Source organism: Natator depressus, chromosome 9 (assembly GCF_965152275.1).
Source record: "Natator depressus isolate rNatDep1 chromosome 9, rNatDep2.hap1, whole genome shotgun sequence".
Classification (NCBI taxonomy): Eukaryota; Metazoa; Chordata; order Testudines; family Cheloniidae; genus Natator; species Natator depressus.
This window is the reverse complement of record NC_134242.1, coordinates 47,774,565-47,794,606: the sequence shown is the minus strand read 5'-3', so window position 1 is coordinate 47,794,606 and position 20,042 is coordinate 47,774,565. Positions and strand designations below refer to the sequence as shown.

Sequence of the window (20,042 nt, the reverse complement as noted above, 5' to 3'; positions counted from 1 at the left end):
TGCTTCTCATAGTGAATTATGCTAGCTTTGAAAAATACTCACTGAAGTATTAGAGTGACTAATCGAATGGCTTCCACAGCAACATCATATTCCTTATCAAGTGTCATTGATACAATGCGATCCTGAAAAGCAGTTGTATTAGAATGACAACACACACAACGTTTTCAGAAAATGAATATTTAAGTTACAAAATAAACAGTCTTTGATGGATATACCTTTCCACAGAAACATGATAACCATTTGACTTCTCTAGAACATGCTAAGTTCATCTAGTACAATGTGCCTTCGTGGTGATAGATATGTCAGGTTCTGTATGTCCTGAATCTAACACTGTACATGCAACAGGAATGGGAACATGTGTCAAGGAACTTTCCCCTCCTACCATCCCATGCAGACGTCAGGCAAACTCAGGCTGGGGAACTGAGGCACTACTCTGAGCTAGTGTCTCCTCAGTACCAGCCTGCTGAAAGGGGATGGGGTTGGGCTGGATGAGGGCATGGCTGTGGCCCCAATTTCTTTCCTTCACAATGACCAATAGAGCTTCAGTAGTGCATTTGGGTCAGGGTGTATGCATGTGAAGGAGCACTGTGCAGAGAATCTCACCTGAAGCAGCTGCTGCAGCATGGCCCTTTGCATGCCCATGACTTAAGCCACCATCTGGCCTCAATAATTATCCCACATGCCTTCCATAAGAAATGTGAGGAATTTGGTGGTACAACTATGGATTTTCCTTCTCTCTCTCTGTCAGTGGTGGATTAGCCACTGGACCAACGGGGCCCATGCTCAGGGGCCCTGGCCAACTGAGGGGGCCCCAGAAAAATGGGCACCTACACACACCACCCGGCGCTCCTACCGGGGAGTGGAGTCAGGGCAGGGGAGCTTGCCCCACTCTGCCTGCCTGGTGCTCATGAGGGGGAAGCCTCTGAGCCACGACCCCGCTCCCTGGCAGAAGTGCCAGGAGGGTGGAAGGAAGCCTCTGCACCCTGACACAGCTCCCCAGCAGGAGTGCTGGGTGGGGTTAGGGCAAGCCCCTGCACTCTGACCACATTTCCCCAGCAGCAGCGCGGGGAGGGGGTGGGGATGGGACTGCAGGCTGAAGGGGTGGGGAGGGGCCCCCACTTGCTCTGGTCCAGGGCCCCACAAAACACTAATCCGTCTCCACTCTCTGTGAACACCAGCAGACCAATGGCCAATTCAATGGCAGGATTTTCACGCTTTTGAGGAGTTCCTCTACTGGTTCCTTACTTTCCTTTCCCAGTTTGATTTCTTTCAACTTGAAACAAACACCCTCCTTGTCTGCAGAGATGTCTGTTGATCCCTGGAACACAATTTCTTTTGGGTCTTGATACATTGTTCAAGCAACAGAAAAACTGGGGACACGGTTTTCTGAGACTTGGCTTACTCTAGAACAGACCTTGGGTTTTGTGAAATGCTACTGTTAAAATACCTGGGCTGAGAAAGAACAGAAGAGAGCTAACTAAAAGGAATGAAAGAGGGACTAGGGAGTGAAATTAAGAATGACCATGAATTGAGCAAATCAATTCCTGGTCCCCATGCCCTTCCAGAATTCCAAGGGACAATGGCTCTAAGTACCCAAAAGCATAAGCTGACATCTGCACATTTAACCTGTGATGCTTAGTAAAAATATTTAAGGCGTGTCAAGTGGCTACCCTAAAAAGTTTGTTAATGGAAGCATTGCCTCTTGCTGATCATGCTTCAGGAGAGTGATCCTTGATCCTAATGGGACAAGGTATCTCTGTTATATCTAGATGCTCCTAAAGATTGTTTGGAGCCTACAAAGAGAAGAAAACAGTGGCATGATTTTCCAGAAAGGAGATTTCCTTTCCAAATACAATTTGAAAGTTCTGTGGAAGTCCAGAGTGAGTAAGAGTTTCTTTTTGTGAACTACTGTTAAGGGCATAAGCTTGGAAAAGAAATATTTTGTATTAAGTGGGAAATGCAGTGACATCTTTGGTAGGAAACTGGGATCGATATGATAAACCATCTTGTCCTTAGTGGTTAGATGTAAGGCGAGAGACCTCAGTGCTGCTAGTTTCCTCGTAGTCCTGGCCAAGGAAATGGCCACTAAGAAAATAATCTCAGGGAAAGGGAAATTCAAATCTACTGTCCTCAAAGGATCAAATGAAAGTTTACATAACCTCTAACAGCAAATTTTAAATACCACAATATCATGGGCCACTGTCGGGGGAGCTAAAGAAGTTCTGATGGTGCTGATGAATGTCTCGCAGGCCAATAAATGGCTCAAAGTTCCAATATATTTACAGGGAGAATAACCTTCCGTGTCATCCATAACTCCTGAGCCTGAATGCATCCCAGATGCGCACCGAAGCCCATGATGCATATAATCTGCTAGAAGAGTCAACGTTGAATCCCTTTGCAGATGTTCTGGAGAGCCATCCACCAGTCTAGGATTGGAAGCACTCATATAGGTGTGCAAATCAACATGCCTGTTTGAACAGTATACTGAGAAAAGGCCTGCAGGCATCTGAGGTGAAGTCCGGCATGCTCAGTCATGTGCCCCACAAGTTGGAGGTAAGAATGTCCTGTTAACCTCAAGTGCAACCTGAGGACTTTACAAAGGGTGACTATGGACTGGAACCTGTCTGTCAGGAAGTAAGCTATCGCCATTGTGGCATCAAGATCTGCCCCCATGGAATATATTTGTTGTGTTGGTAGTAATACTGATTTCTCTACCTTTAATTTCAGCCCAGATAAGAGAACAGATCTCTGATAATGAAGATGCTGTTTTGGACTTGTCCCTTTGACGTTCCTTGGACTAGTCAATTATCCCAGTATTTGAACACCAGTATAACGAAGGTGGCCTGCTACCACTGTCATACACTTTGTAAACACCCTATGGGATAGAATCATAGAATATTAGGGTTGGAAAAGACCTCAGGAGGTCATCTAGTCCAATCCCCTGCTCAAAGCAGGGCCAACACCAACTAAATCATCCCAGCCAAGGCTTTGTCAAGCTGGACCTTAAAAACCTCTAAAGATGGAGATTCCACCACCTCCCTAAGTAACCCATTCCAGTGCTTCATCACCCTCCTACTGAGGACAGACTGAAGGGCAGCACTGTGTACTGCTAGTGTGTGTTCCCGACTATGATTCAAAGATATTTTCTGTGGCCTGGATGTATTGTCACATGAAGGTAAGCATTAAGCAAACTGAATATAGCACACCAGTTGCCAACCTCCAAAGAAGGAATGACAGATGTGAAGGTAACCATCCTGAAATTTCATTTTCTTGATGGATCCATTCAGTTTTCTCAAATCCAAAATGGACGTCAGACCACCTCCTATACTGGGAATCAGGAAGTAATGGCAATAGAAACCTTTCCCTCTCTGCTGGTAAGGAACTTCCTCTACTGCTCCCAATTCCAAAAGAGACTGCACATCCTGAAGTTATACAGCTTTGTGAGATGAGTCCCTGAAAAGGAACAGGGATGGTGGGGAAAGGGAAGGAAGTGAACTGGATGATGTATCCTTCCTTCACATTGCTACCCAATTCGTAAACGTGTATTGAGACACCTTCATTTGAAGGCTTGCAGTGATAGAGGCCTTTCTACCATATAAGTCTAATATCTTATGTTTTTTGCCCTTTTCGGTAGCCCTAGACTGAGTCTGCCTTCAGTGCTCATTAGCCACAGTGACTATCTAGGGTTCTGGTACAGGATGGCTGAAAAAATAATCAAATTCCTGCTGAGGAACTTGGTAAAGTCTGTCCACATATCTCGCAGTGGATGGTACAGATTCTGGGGCCTGCCATAGGGTTTTAGCACAGTCTAACAGGGACTCATTAATGGGAAGGGCAACCCTTCCCAGGGCTGCAGTCTATAAAATGTCAAAAAGTTTGTGAGGGTTGTCCAGCAGAACCCCTGCTGGCACATCTAGCAATATGGCCACCCTCCTCCTAAGATCTGAAAAGATCTTAAATGCTTCAGGAGGAGATGAAGACTCCAGCAAATGGTCTCATCAGGCAAAAATAAAGACACATATGGTAGAAGATGTGTGGGTTTCTCCCTCAGTTCCTCTTCATTAGTCAGTTCTAAGTTGGGGATAGGTGACAAACCAGGAGAAGGTCTTCCCTGACTGGAACAGGTACAGGAGAAGGTGACTTTCTCTTAGACCACATTGCAGATGGGTATCTGGAAGCTTTGTGAGCAATCCAAGGAGCCCAGTATGGCATAAGTGGGTAGTCCAGTCTCTGCACAGTCTATGGTGGAGGGCAGGAACATCCCTGTAAGGGTAACGCTCTTGCTCCATGTCACAGATGGAGTCCTTCAAATGTCATCTATCAGGAGAGCTAAAAGGCCTTTTAGGAGAAACACCTTGTCATGCTCCAAATCTGAAACTGTTTTGGTGGAGGTCTTAGCATGGGCAATGCATGCTATTGTACCAGCAGTACTGATGCTGAAGCTGGATTTGTTGGCCCTGGTGGAAGCAGCTGTGGAAGGTGAAATGCTGACTGATATCCAGACTATGTTGATGGTGCCAATATTACAGGCAGTGCTACAAAGTACACAGTGCCAACAGCGTTTATGTAGATGAAGCCGGTGCTATTAATAATACCTCATGGTGCAATACTGGAGAGTCAGGCACAAGAAGGCATAACATGTCTTTTGCTGTGAAGAATGCCTACCAACACTGAAGTTACTGATATTGGAGGTATGTGCTCCTCAGACTGAAAAAGTGATACCAGACTCAATGATGGCCAAAAATGATGGCTTTCAGCATTCTGAGGAGGCCAGGGGAGAAGAAGAGGAGAATCTTTTTTCTCCCGATTTTGGTTTGGGGGCTGGAGCAACCAGAGATGCACTCCTCATCGAAGAAGTCTCCATCCTCTCATGGTCAGGGTAAGGCTCTGAAAAGGGATGCAGCACCTGCTTTTTCTAGTAAACGTACCTTAAGGTTGAAGTTCCTTCGCTTTTTTTTGTTGTTGGAAAAGAGAGGTACATATTGAATATTTGTCCTTAACATGTTCCTGATCTGAACAAACTAGACAACACAAGTTTATTACTCACAGGAATCATGGTCCTGCAAATGGCACACTGCTCAAATCCTGAGGATCTCTGCATGGAGAGACACCCCCAGCGCAATCTAAATAAACTAACACTAAACACTATCAGAGAGACATGGCGGGTGAGGTAATACCTTTTATTGGACCAACTTCTGTTGGTGAGAGGGACAAGCTTTCAAGCCACACAGAGTTCTTCTTCAGGTCTAGGAAAGGAACTCCCAGCAACACAGCAAAGTACAAGGTGAAACATATTATTTAGCATAAGTAGTTAGCACATATTGTAAAAGATCATTCAAGGGACCAAAAAAACCCGATGACGGCCTCCAACACAAAAACAAACAAGAAATCATCACATGCTCCCATACACTAGAGGGAAAAACAAAACCCAGGAATGCTACCTGGAAATCACACAAGAAATCCAAAACAACTATATAAAAAAAACAAAAAAACTGATGACAGTCTCCAACACAAAAACGAACAATAGAAGATATTACCTCACCCACCTTGCCTCTCTAATATCCTGGGACCAACATGGCTACAACTACACTGCATTAAACATTATCAACAACTATTTATAAAGGTTTTGTAGAAGCTGGCTAACAAGGAAAAACAAAGCTCAAGAGCAACAGGAAGCATCAACTCTCACCATGGACAGTGAGAAGGAACTGAGTGGGAGGTGGCAGCCACACCCCTTTTATACTCCAGCTCCATATGTGAGCATAGCACAGGTGCATGTGTCACTAATACTGCAGGCAAAAGTCTCTGACCTGAATGTATTGGACGCACATACATCTCTACAGTGGAGAGTGTGAATGTGTGTTTGTGTGAATGTTCCCATAGTTAATTTATTAATGCTTTGACGGTTCCAGAAGGACTTTGTACCTACAGAATTAAAAATATGTCAATGGCTATAACTTTAGCCAGATTGTTCCAAAGGGTCTTAATACCGCAGGCACATAAAAGCTTAGGCCTGTGTCACATGATGTTCTCTAATTCTTTCCTACTCCCCTCCCCAGATGCCATGTAGGATGACATCTTGGGCTGGTTATAGTGTGGCTCTGCCTTGAATTGTTTTCTGGGGAGCACTACAGAAAAGTTACTTGTCATTTAAATTATTTTTTTCATGACATTTTATTAAATTAGCCCATCTGCCTATAAACACATAGTCTTTTTATAATAGCTAATAACTAAATAAGGTACATGGTAAATCCCAGCAATTCCATCACCCAGTCAGAAACAACCTATTAGGTTGTTCTTTCAAAGAATAGTGTGGAATCATTCCAGAGAAGTACCCTTGGATGAACATTTTACATTACTGATTAACATACTGCATGTTAATTTCAATTATAATGACATTTATGATGTAGATATCGCCTCATTGGGGTGTGCCCTGAGGTCGGTCAGTCAGTCAGTCATTCATGCTCTCACACACTTTCATTAAAGAGTTATCTTCACAGCATCCCTTTCTATATTAATCTATTAATTATATTATATTAGAAAGTGTGTGTGTGTGTGTGTATATATATATATATATACACACACACACACACACACACACTGAGAGAGAGAGAGAGTGTATATATATGTATTTTATATATGAAAGTAAATATTATAGTACATGGGAAAACCTTCAATGAGCCCTAAAATTCACTGAGATTAAAATATAAAAATCATAGGATTATTTGGTAATGTGAGAGGACAAGTGGGAAAGTAAGAATCATGCCCAGATCTACTGATATATGTTTGATAAATAACTTCAAAAATAAATGTGCTCGTATCACCCTCATAAATTTCATTCAGAAATACTTCTGCTTCTGAAATAAGTCACATTTCTTTAATTTAAAAGACCAAGAGCCCCTTTCCTCCTGAAAACAGCAAACATGATGGTTTCACCACTGTAGCTGGACAGTCCCCATGAAAAGTACTTAATCACTGGCAGAAGCAGGTGAGTCTCCTTCACAAAATTTAATGCACATGACTTAAGAGACGTGAAACAACTAGATAGATGAGACACAATTCTACAGTTCTATAGTCTTTTCAAAAAGCACATTTCCTCTTTCTACTCTTACCTTGAATCTGTTAGTGAATAGCTCCAGTTTAGGGAACAACTCTCTGTTGGTGTACAGACTCTGTAGAGCTTTCAAACACTTCAACCTCACTTCACCTTGCTAAAGAAAAACACACTAAGATTAGCCAAAATATCCTAATGAAACGCACATGAAGATTAAGTAGCATCCACCTAGTAATCTCTAGTTTTGTTGTTCATTTAAAATTCTATGTAAATAAGTTACCAAAACCAACATTGTTAAACAATCTAGCAGTTAAATTAAAATGTACAAAAATAATAGGGAATGTTCTACAAAAACAAGTGTTATAATTCTTCTGCTTCTCTATACAGAAAAGACCCAACCTGCACCACCGAAGTTTATGGAGGCAGGACTGAGTGCAAAGTTGGCTTCTAAAGGTTCTTTCAGTTGATGTTGAAAACAAAACAAACAAACAAAAAAACTGAAAACCAGGAAAAAAAATATAAAAATAATTTGAAACTCTTGTCTGTTGGGGTATCTAAGGGTTAAGTAAAGACCTGGGTAACTGCTATCATGGTAATAGGGAGTAAGGCACAGGCAAGCACTATTTCTTCGCTTGATAGATGAAGTTGCCATCCTTTTCCTTTCCCTTCTGCTTGTTAAGGATAGATAAGCGTTGCAGCTGCATAAGGAATATGGTTGTCTGAAGGATACCCTTTGCGTGAAGAAGTGTTATCTCCCCCATCTCTTCCTCTCCTGGCTACATCAACGAGCTCAGGGTCATGGCCCCTTCCTCCCTCCCCTGTGAACTGCTGATTAAGGGAACTTGTGGCTACAATTACTGCAAAGAAATGTATCTGCAGGGTAAAAATGTCTGTATAATATGCTTAATGCTGTAAACAGGGGTGAGTATAATTATATTCAGTATATAGCTATTAATATTCACTATATAGGCATTCATATTATTAAATAAGGGTTTTGGGGGGCATTGTAGTAATGTGGGTATTTACATATTAACTTAGATAAAAGAGCGTGATATGATTAATTCGGGGCTTACTCGACAATTGGGTCGAGGGGAACAAGTACCGCAATAAAGAAGTCCGTTTACTCACTCCACCTCTGGGTCCTCCTGCTCCTGCTTTCCATCTCTAACAATGTCTTCTGAAGATGTACACTGAATATGCAAAAGATTGACCCCCCCTAGTGAATTTTTTCTCTTTACAATATGAAAGGCTGATTTGACTTTGCTCCATGTTGTGATCTTGGAGAACAGCCATTAGCAGGGGGCATCGGTCAGCTTGTGCAAAATTTCCACAAGTACTGATCTCTTCTCAATGCCTTTTCAAACACACTGTATGGTAAACAAAGCTAAGAAATATAAAAAAGAAAAACCCATCATCTCTAACTCTGAGGAGATGGGGGGTAGATAAGTGCCAATCTAGTGAACCTATCTATCATCAGGAAACAAACTACAGTTAATCAAATGCACCAGGTTCTGGCAAAAAAGTTATCTGCAAAGATTTATAAGCGCTAAGAATCCATGGTGAAAAATACCATGTGCAGGCAATGAAAAGGTTATAATGGGGAATTTACTGCTTAAAAATTCATAATACAGTGTATCTAAGTAAAAATATCATAGAATCATAGAAATGTAGGGCTGGAAGGGACCTCCAGAAGTCATCAAGTCCAGTCCCCAGAGCTGTGGCAGGACCAATTAAACTTAGAACATAGCTGACAGGTGTTTCTCCAAACTATTTTTAAAAAGCTCCAATGATGGGGATTCCACAACCTCCCTTTGAAAGCCTATTCCAGATCTTAACTATCCTTTAAGTTAGAAAGTTTATCCTAATATCTAACCTGAATTTCCCTTGCTGCATATTAAGCCCATTACTTCTTGTCCTAACTTCAGTGGACATGAGGGACAACTGATCACTGTCCTCTTTATAACATGTTAGAAGACTGCTATCAGGTTCGCCCTCCGCCTTCTTTTCTCAAAACTAAATATGCCCAGTTTTTTTAATCTTACCTGGTTTTCTAAATCTTTTATCATTTTTGTTGCTCTCCTTTGGACTTGCACCAATTTTTCCATATCTTTCCTAAAGTGGGGTGTCCAGAATTGGACATAGTACTCCAGCTGAGGCCTCACCAGTACCGAGTAGAGTGGGACAATTACCTCACATGTCTTACACACAACACTCCTGTTAATACATCCAGAATGATATTAGCCTTTTTCACAGCCACATCACACTGGTGACTCATTCAGTTTGTGATCCACTAGAACCCCCAGATTCTTTTCAGCAGTACTACCACCTAGCCAGTTATTCCCCATTTCATATTTGTGCATTTGATTTTTTCTTCCTAAGTGAAGTACTTTGCACTTGTCTTCATTGAATTTCATCTTGTTTAATTCAGACCAATACTCCGATTTGTCAAGTAATTTTGAATTCTAATCCTGTCCTCCGAAGTGCTTGTAATCCCGCCCATCTTGGTGTTATCTATAAATTATAAGCATATTCTCCACTCCATTAACCAGGTCATTAATGAAAATATTTAATACCAGACCCAGAACTGCCCCCGGCGGCCCCACTAGATACACCCTCCCGGTTTGACAGTGAACCATTGATAACTACTCTGAGTATGTCTTTCAACCAGCTGTGCTCCCACCTTTTAGTAATTCTGTCTAGACCACATTTCCCTAGTTTACTTATGAGAATGCCACATGGGACTCTGCCAAAAGCCTTACTAAAAATCATGATATATCACATCTACTGCTTCCCCCTCCATCCACTAGGCCAGTGACCCAAAGAAGGAAATTATGTTGGTCTGACATGATTTCTTCTGGACAGATGCCAGATATTCCTTAGAACCCTGTTATCCTCCAGGTGTTTACAAATTGATTGTTTAATAATTGTTCCCATATCTTTCCAGGTATCAAAGTAGACATAAGGCACCCCAGAAAAATAATACAAGTCACTGAAACCTCATGAAAAAGACAGGGTTTGATTCTTGTGTCTGCCTATGCTGTGCTCATTGCTGGACCTCAAGGGCTGCTCAAAATAATATATAGAAGTACACAGAAGCAACCCTTGAAGAACTACAGTTACTATTAAAAACAACGAGGAGTCCTTGTGGCATCTTAGAGACGAACAAGTTTATTTGGGCATAAGCTTTCGTGGGCTATAACCCACTTCATCAGATGCATGGAGTGGAACATACAGTAGGGAGGTACAAATATACAGCATATGAAAAGATGGGAGTTGCCTTACCAAGTGAGGGGTCAGTGCTAATGAGCCAATTCCATTAAGGTGGAAGAGGGCTATTCTCAACAGTTGACAAGAAGGGGTGGAAATCACTTTTGTAGCGCTAATGAGGCCAATGTAAACAAGGTGGCCCATTTCAAACAGTTGACAAGAAGGTGTGAGTATCAGCAGGGGAAATTACTTTTTGTAGTGACCCATCCACTCCCAGTACCAGCAATGCCTCTCTGCCATGTACATTGGCCAAACCGGACAGTCTCTAAGCAAAAGAATAAATGGACACATATCTGACATCAGGAATTATAACATTCAAAAACCAGTAGGAGAACACTTCAATCTCTCTGGACACTCAATAACAGACTTAAAAGTGGCCATTCTTCAACAAAAAAATGTCAAAACCAGACTCCAACGAGAAACTGCAGAACTGGAATTAATTTGCAAACTTGATACCATCAAATTAGGCCTGAATAAAGACTGGGAGTGGATGGGTCACTACAAAAACTAATTTCCCCCTGTTGATACTCACACCTTCTTGTCAACTGTTTGAAATGGGCCACCTTGTTTACACTGGCCTCATTAGCGCTACAAAAGTGATTTCCATCCCTTCTTGTCAACTGTTGAGAATAGCCCTCTTCCACCTTAATTGAATTGGCTCATTAGCACTGACCCCCCACTTGGTAAGGCAACTCCCATCTTTTCATATGCTGTGTATTTATACCTCCCTACTGTATGTTCCACGCCATGCATCTGATGAAGTGGGTTTTAGCCCACGAAAGCTTATGCCCAAATAAACTTGTTCGTCTCTAAGGTGCCACAAGGACTCCTTGTTATATTTGCTGATACAGACTAACATGGCTACCACTATGAAACCAGTTGCTATTAAGTAACCTCTTTCCTTTTGGTGAGCTTTTGCATACTTCTACTCATGAGAGGCTGGTTATTGTCAGTCCTTCGTCGGATGCCCTCTAGCTTGGATGTTTCTGTGATTACTATTGCAGAGGAAGCTTAAGAGATGACAGACTCTTGCAATGTGATTTCTGTGGTACAGAAAACATAAGGTAGGTTATTGTAATTCTAGACCACCGAATCTTGGAGAGGTCTCCTCCTGAGACAAGCCTAAGAGGTGACATAAATGGCTAAAGCTATCAGGAAAGATCTTGCAGATATAAAATGATTTTGATACGGCGAGATTGCTGCAGACCTCTCCTTTGACTTGTATGGAATCCAGAACTGCATCTAGAAAGGATATATGTGGGGTGGAAACCAGGGAAAACTTTTCCCAGCTGATCTGAAGATACTGCAGGCTGTCTGAATTAATAACCTGAGTAGGTTACTGGATCTAGTTCTTGTCATCCAGTTGTCTGAGTAAGGACAGAAATTGATTTTTCATCTTAAGTGGACAGCCATCATTGCCAAGCACTTGGTGAAAACTGTGTGTGCTGCTGACAGTCCAAATGGCAGGTCCTTGTATTGAAAGTGTCTGTTGCTCACACTAAATGACTGTATTAGTACATGGAAGTACATGCCCTTTAGGGTGAAAGAACTGTGACAGTCAGAGGGCGGGAAGATGGGGGTGATGTTTCCCAAAGACAGCAGGCAGAATTTATCTTTTGATGAAACTCCTCAGTTTCCACAAGATAATATGGGGGAGAGGTTCTTTCGGATGAGGAAGTGCCTGCTGTAGAAGCTTTTCCTTTGGTACACAGTCTGAACCTGTTCTATGGATCCCTCTGTAGAAGAGAATTCACCTAGAAGTAATATCTCATCAGTAGGATCCCTGAAGAGATGTGGAAGCAGGATTTAGAGGCAGCCTAGAGCTGAAAAGGATGCAGTGAAAACTGAAAAGGATGCAGTAGCCATTCTGCACGATCTGATTTCAAGCTGTTTGGTAGTGGGCCTAGTGGCCCTAAAGGAAGGTAAAGAACACAATGAAATTGGTTCTGTACTCCTGACAAATGCATCAAAACTGAGGAGGCTGAAGACTGGGAGGGACCTCCTAGAGACTGGTGTCTTGCAGACTGGTTTTTAGACTGCTTTCTGGTACACTGGAGAGAATGACTAAAAGTCTCAGAATGTTGACATGGGAACATTGCATTGCCTTTTATAACAGGAGCTTGAGGACAAGGAGTATTCCTTTTTAAAAGCTGAGCACGATGTTTTAACCTCATGGTAACTACAGGCCTGTTAGTTTGACCTCATTTGTATGTAAGGTCTTGGAACAAATTTTGAAAGAGAAAGTAGTTAAGAAAATAGAGGAATAATGGTAACTGGGATAAAATACAACATGGTTTTACAAAAAGTAGATCATGCCAGACCAACCTGATCTCTTTCTTTGAGAAGATAACTGATTTTTTAAGACAAAGGAAATGCAGTAGATCTAATCTACCTGATTTCAGTAAAGCATCTGATACAGTTCCACATGGGGAATTATTAGTTAAATTGGAAAAGATGGGGATTAATATGAGAATTGAAGGGTGGATAAGGAACTGGTTAAAGGTGAGACTACAAGAAGTCATATTGAAAGGTGAACTGTCACGGCTGAGGGAGGTATCTAGTGGAGTTCCTCACGGATTGGTCTTGGGACCAATCTTATTTAACATTTTTATTAATGACTTTGGTACAAAAAGCAAGGGTGTGCTGAAAAAAACTGTGGATGACACAAAGTTGGGAGGTATTGCTAATATAGAGGAGGACTGGAATATCATACAAGAAGATCTGGATGACCATGAAAACTGGAGTGATAGAATTGGGATGAAATTTAATAGTGCAAAGTGCAAGGTCATGCACTGAGAGACTAACAAGAATTTTTGCTATAAACTGGCGACGTATAGCTGGAAGTGACAGAGGAGGAGTAAGACACTCTGTATTGGTTGATCACATGATGACTATGAGCCACCAACGTGATGTGGCCGTGAAAAAGGCTAATGCAATCCTAGGATGCATCAGGTGAGGTATTTCCAGTAGAGATAGGGAAGTGTTAGTGCCATTATACAAGGCACTGGTGAGACTTGATCTGGAATGCTGTGTGCAGTTCTGGTCTTCCACGTTTAAGAAAGATGAGTTCAAACCGCAACAAGTGAAGAGATGGGCTACTATGTTGATCAGAGGAATGCAAAACCTACCTTATGAGAGAAGACTCGAAAAGCTTGGCTTGTATAGCTAACCAAATGAAGGCCGAGGGCAGATATGACTGCTCTCTATAAGTACACCACAGAGATAAATATCAGGGAGGGAGAGGAGTTATTTAAGTTAAGCACCAATGTTGACAAGAACAAATGGATATAAACTAGCCATCAACAAATTCAGGCTTCAAATTAGACAAAGGTTTCTATCCATCAGAGGAATGAAGTTCTGGAACAGCGTTCCAAAGGGAGCAGTGAAGGGAAAAAACCTAACTGGCTTCAAGACTGAGCTTGATAAGTTTATGAACGGGATGGTATGATGAGACTGCCTAAAGTGGCATGTAGCCAATCTGCAACTGCTTATAGCAAACAGGGTGGATAAAAATCAATTTAAAAAAAAATTTAAAAATTGTATTTTTTTTAATTTAAATTGGATTTTTTTGATAAAATGCTTTTTGGGAAAAAAAACCTATCTAAAGATAGTTTTAATTAAGATACATTATAGCTCAAAGATATCTCATCATGGAATAGGGATTATAAATTCTAATTCTATAGCATGAGACAATATATTCATGTAGTGTTTAAGAAAAGTTTTGTAAATGAGTTCCAATAGTTCATGGATTAGGGACTCAAATTTATGGGGCTCCAGAGGCTTCTGTATAGATTATTTAGGTTAATCTTTCTGTCTACTGTGACAGGGTCAGGCCAGATGGCTATAGGAGAGTAATAGAAGGCAGATATATTAGCCCCAGGCTAAGTAGGTCCCTTTTCCCTGGGTAAGGTAACAGGGAAGGTTCCAGAACAATCAGGAACCTTCTGGAGAGAATTAAGACAGGCTGATTAGAACACCTGCAGCCAATCAAAAAACTGCTAGAATCAATTAAGGCAGGCTAATCAGGGCACCTGGGTTTTAAAAAGGAGCTCACTTCAGTTTGTGGTGTGCGTGTGAGGAGCTGGGAGCAAGAGGCACTTGGACCTGAGAGTGAGAACGCGGAATGTTGGAGGACTGAGGTGCACAAGCATTATCAGACACCAGGAGGAAGGTCTTATGGTGAGGATAAAGAAGGTGTTGGGAGGAGGACATGGGGAAGTAGCCCAGGGAGTTGTAGCTGTCGCACAGCTGTTCCAGGAGGCACTCTAGACAGCTGCATTCCACAGGGCCCTGGGCTGGAACCCAGAGTAGAGGGTGGGCCCGGGACCCCCCCAAATCCTCCCAACTCCTGGATAGACACAGGAGGAGTCAACCTGGACTGTGGGTTCAGAAAAATGGCCAAGCTGAGGGCTGCCGTGAAGCTCCAAGGCGAGCAAATTCACCAATAAGCACAAGACCCACCAAGGTAGAGTAGGAACTTTGTCACACTACCCAATGGGACTCAGTGCTCAGTCTAGAAGAAACCATCAGAGATGCTTAGTTTTGCCATTCTCAAACTGTGGATTTGTGTCTCCAGAGATAACATCCTTGTGAACAGGAAAAATGTTTTTAAATAAATAATATATAGAGGTGAGAAAAACAGACCTCAACCCTATTGTCCCTCTGCAAATTTGTGTACACAGAGTCAATCCTTACCTTGCTCTAAAAGTGCAAAGTTTCAAAAAGTTCAATGAATAGAAGATTGTTGGGGGCGGAACAGATCTGGACAAGGAGAAGAAGTCTGGAGATAAATGTGAGAAGGGAGGGACAGGCAGTAGAAACAAAAGTGAAACTGTTTGAGCAGCATATTCCAGAAGTCTTGAGGTCTTTCTCAGTGTAGCCTTCATTGATTTGAGATCTACTATACCATTCTCCCACCAGAAGGGAAAACCTTTAATGGCAGCAAGCTGTAAGAGAGACTCAGTTTGGGAATATTTTAATGAAGTTCCTCTACCCGTGGGTAAGATGGGCATGCATGCAAAATACAAACAGTGCAACAAAGAAGTGCAAGGTCTGGTTTCCCAAATGAAACAACATCATGAGAAGTGTTCTTTCTCAGGAGGAAGCTGTGTTGAAGATGATGAAAGGAACATGTCTGAACATGCAGGATCTTCAGGTTGGTTAACTTTTTTATTTCTTACTTCTTGCTTAAGGACTGCCTGTCTTCGTTCTGAACTAGTCTTGAATTCTCATGTTTGAGCAAAAAATATAGTTGTTACTCGATGGTACTATCATTTTAGATACAGTTGTGATTAAAAAATAAATAGCTGAAATAGGCAGATCTTCCTTTTACAATTTCACTTTTAAAGTAGTACTAAGTGTCAGTGAATGCAATGAGTAATACTAATTGAGCAGTATGGTAATAATAATTGAATAACTGCATTGACTTATTTTGTTTAGGAGAAACCATCCTCAAAATACAGAATTCTGAAGACTATCCATCCTGAAGATCACCATCATTTTCTATAGTTTCAGAGGTATCTGCCAATGATAGTGTTTCAGTCACATCATGTATGTCACATACCCACAGTATATCACCTGTACCAAAAAGAAAAAAAAAATCTCCATCATCCAGAAACAACCACAGATACATTTGTGATAAGAACCAGCAGATGACAAAAAGAGGTAATTGATGAAAAAATTGCCTGGTTTGTTTCTGCAACAAACTCTACTTTCCGTATGATTGAGAACCCACTCTTCATTAACATGGTTCAGTCATTAAGACCAAGATACAGTCCACCCAACAGAGCAGTTATTGCAGGCAAATTGCTGGATAATGTGCATGAAAGAGAAATTGAGCAGTGTGCGAAAGGTTTAGGGGGTGAAATTGTTAACCTGAGTCTTGATGGGTGGAGCAATGTCCACAATGATCCTGTTGTATGTGTTTGTGTGACAACAGAAGAAGGGAATGTCTTCCTTACAGAAACAATTGATACATCAGGAAATGCACACACAGCAGAATACTTACAAGAAGTAGCAGGAAAAGCTATAACAAACTATGAAAAAAAAATTCAAATGTCTAGTATGCAGCTTGGTCACAGACTATGCTGCAAATGTAATCAAGAGGAGAAGAAATTATTTAGAAGAGAGTCCCAAGCTGATAACATACGGTTGCAGTGCTCATTTGATGCACCTCCTAGCCAAAGACTTCAGTGTTCCACAAATAAAGGCTAATGTTGTTGAAATTGCAAAATACTTCCGTATCAACCACTTTGCAGCAGCTGCTCTGAAAAAAGTGGGAGGAACCAAGCTAACTCTCCCACAAGACGTGGGATGGAACTCAGTAGTGGACTGTTTTGAGCACTATATCAAGAACTGGCCTAATCTGATGACAGTTTGTGAACAAAATCGTGAAAAAAATAGATGGCACTGTCACAGCCAAAGTTCTCAACATTGAGGTTAAGAGAAATGTTGAACACATGCTGAGTACCCTGAAGCCTGTTTCTGTAGCCTTGAACAAAAGGCAGGGAAATCGCTGTTTTATTGCTGGCGCTGTTGAAATTTGGAAGGAACTGAGTGAGATCTCAAAAAGAGAAATAAGCAATGACAGAGTTAAATTACAATAATTAAAAAAACGAATGGGACAAGAACTATCTCCAGCTCATTTTCTTGCAAATACTCTCAATATTTGGTACCAAGGTCAAACCTTAACTGCTGAAGAAGAGGAGTTGGTTATGACATGGACACCCAGCAATCATCCCTCCGTAATGCCAACTATAATAAACTTCAGAGCTAAGCGTGACCCATTCATAGAATCATAGTATAGAATATCAGGGTTGGAAGGGACCTCAGGAGGCCATCTAGTCCAACCCCCTGCTCAAAGCAGGGCCCCCTGCTCAATTCAAGAAATGTGTGTTTGCTGATGATGTTTTAAAGAAAGTCACACCAGCGAACTGGTGGAAGTCACTTAAGCACTTGGATTCAGAGACTGTTGAAGTGATAATCTCACTTTTAACAGCAGTAGCTGCTTCTGACGGTGTAGAAAGAATATTTTCTTCCTTTGGACTAACTCATTCCAAATTGAGAAATCGTTTGGGACCTGAAATAGCAGGAAAGCTTGTTTTTCTTTTCCAGATTATGAACAAACAGGAAAATGAAGGTGAAGACGAGTGAGTTAGCTGCAGAAGCCAATATTTTAAGCTTCTCATGTTGACCTGGCTGACATAGTTGATTTAATTTTTGTTTTTTGTTTTTTTAAATATTTCATTTAACTATTTTAGTTAAAAACAATTTTAACAAAAACAAACTTGATTTTAAAAAATTTGAATGTTTAAATAATTCAAAAATTCATATGCTTGTTTTGTTAAAATATTACATGTTTGTTGTTGAAGAAAAAAAATCCAGAATACATAACGTTGTTGTTTTAGTTAAATAAAACAATTTAAATGTCTGTCTGATGATGTTCTCCTCCTAATACAGCATAGCAAGAAAATCCTCCAAATATTAATGATTAACCTGTTGAACTGGAGATAGTTTGCCTCCCAATGACTTCATAAATATCTGCTTCAATTACCTTTGGTAAATGAAATAGCCAAACAATCATTTATTTTCTGATATAGCTGTAAAACTAATCTGAAAAGTTTTCAAAATAAATCACTTAAAAAATGGATCATGTGTACCGTCTAAAAATGAACGCTACATCTATCTCTGCGTTGTGAAAAATATGTATTAAGGTTATAACAACCAACAAGAATGCACTTTTATGTAGAAATCCATGATTAAATCAAGTCTTCCTGACTAGTGATTTAAATCATGATTTAAATGAAATCCACCCTAGTAGCAAATATCCCAAATAACCAATGATGGGACACAAGATGGGGAAGAATCTGAGTTATTACCGAGAATTCTTTCCCAAAGGTGCCTGGCTGGTGGTTCTTGCTGATGTGCTTAGGGTCCAACTGAGTTGAGAAGGAATTTTTTCCCAGGTCAGATTGGCAGAGACTCTGGAGGTTTTTCACTTTCCTCTGCACCATGGGGCATGGGTCATTTGCAGGTTTAAAATGGAGTAAATGCTGGATTCTCTGTAATTTGAAATCTTTAAATCATGATTTGAGGACTTCAGGGACTCAGCCAGAGGTCACATCAGAGGAGTGGGAGGGCAAGGTTCTATGGCCTGCAATGTGCAGGAGGTCAGACTAGATGATCATAATGGCCTCTTCTGACCTTAAAGTCTATGAAACTTAGTCTCATTTAAACTATTGCAAGGGTTCGTCCACTCTGTGAGTGAACACACCTTCTCTCTTGCTGTCTTTCTAAGAAAAGGACTTCAGTTCTTATCCGGGCACCCACAGATACCTGACAAGAACAGCCAGGAGTATCTCCGAAATGTGATGTTTGTAGCCTAAGATCTAGCTGTTTCATTGGAAGCATTATAGGCTGCTTTCAGGGAATGTTGAGAAACAAGCTTGCCCTCTTCAATGAAACCTTTAGCTGCTTTCTTCTTGGCTTCCAGTAAATGGTCTATTCCCAGGATGTATAGGAAGCTTTGCTTTTCCTCTCTCTAGATTGGAGGATACCAGAGATCACTGTCTCCTCCTGTTCAGTAAAGATGACTTGGAGGCCCAGGTTATTCCTTTCAATTGCCAGCTGACTGAAAGACTAATGCAGCATGTAATAAAGGCAAAACACTATTTAAGTCTCTCCTTCCATACCATTCCTGATAGCAAGTATTCTCAGAGGTGTCCGTGGAAGACCAGTCCCCTTTCCCATGACCAGAGGAAAAGCAATATGGAAGGGAACAGCTGATAAATACTCTAGTGAAGACAAAACTCATCAAAAAATTCAGACATCAGCTAGCACGCAGTTATTTAATTCAACTACTGATATGTGCAGGTGATGACAACCTTCTCATGGTTTGCCCTGTCACATACTTAGATATAACCAAGATTATCAAATCAGCATCCAAATGTCACTCAGCAAAACCCTGGACTGATCAAAGGAAATAGTTATCCTGCAAAAAGTGACTCCTTCCAGAGCCACTCTAAGAGAATCATAAGCCTCAGCCTTTCAAATTTGCCAGCTGAATGTTGAAGGTGCATCCCAATCTAATAGCAACTACCTAGCTTGCATTATGTACGCAATGCATGATCAAAGGCTATGTCAGCACTAGCAATTTTGTCAGTCAAGGGTATGAAAAAAAACCCACCCCAACTGATAAAAGTTTCACTGACAAAAGCGCTAGTGTGGACAGTGCTATGTCGGCGGGAGAGTGTCTCCTGCCAACATACCTACTGACGCTCAGTGGGGGTGACTGAATTATGCTGGCAGGAGTTCTTTCTCCCACCGGCATAGAGCAGCTACACAGGAGACTTTACAGCAGTGCAGCTGCAGCGGTACAGCTGTGCTGCTATAAGGTCCGTAGTATAGACATAGCCAAAGACATTACTCTGCAAGAAACCCATATCAAAGATGACATCCAAGAATCACGCTGTCATATTGCCAGCTACAATCTCGTCACCTCTCCCATCACCCAAAACTTGGTCTTGCTATATACGCAAGCAGGACATTAAGGATTATGACAAAACAGATGCCAGGAGCAACTCTGGAATCTTTATCATCTCAATAAGAATCAACAATATAACAGTAGTTAATGTGTATAAATCACAAAATGTTGACGAGCCTTCTCCCCCATTACCTACAGCCTATCACCTGGTTATATATGTTGGTGATTTCAATAGCCACC

At 41.3% G+C, this 20,042-nt stretch overlaps 1 protein-coding gene across 6 annotated transcripts in view; it reads right to left on the bottom strand.

Moving 5' to 3' along the window:
• STAG1 (STAG1 cohesin complex component) overlaps positions 1–20,042 on the bottom strand; it is a 363,241-nt gene that overhangs the window by 163,771 nt on the left and 179,428 nt on the right. For all 6 annotated transcript variants that reach the window (XM_074964074.1, XM_074964070.1, XM_074964075.1 and 3 more), the window contains 2 exons: positions 7,113–7,211; positions 43–122 (listed from right to left, as the gene is read on the bottom strand). In XM_074964074.1, coding sequence (XP_074820175.1) covers positions 43–122; positions 7,113–7,211 — 179 coding nt within the window. The remainder of the gene's footprint in view (positions 1–42; positions 123–7,112; positions 7,212–20,042) is intronic.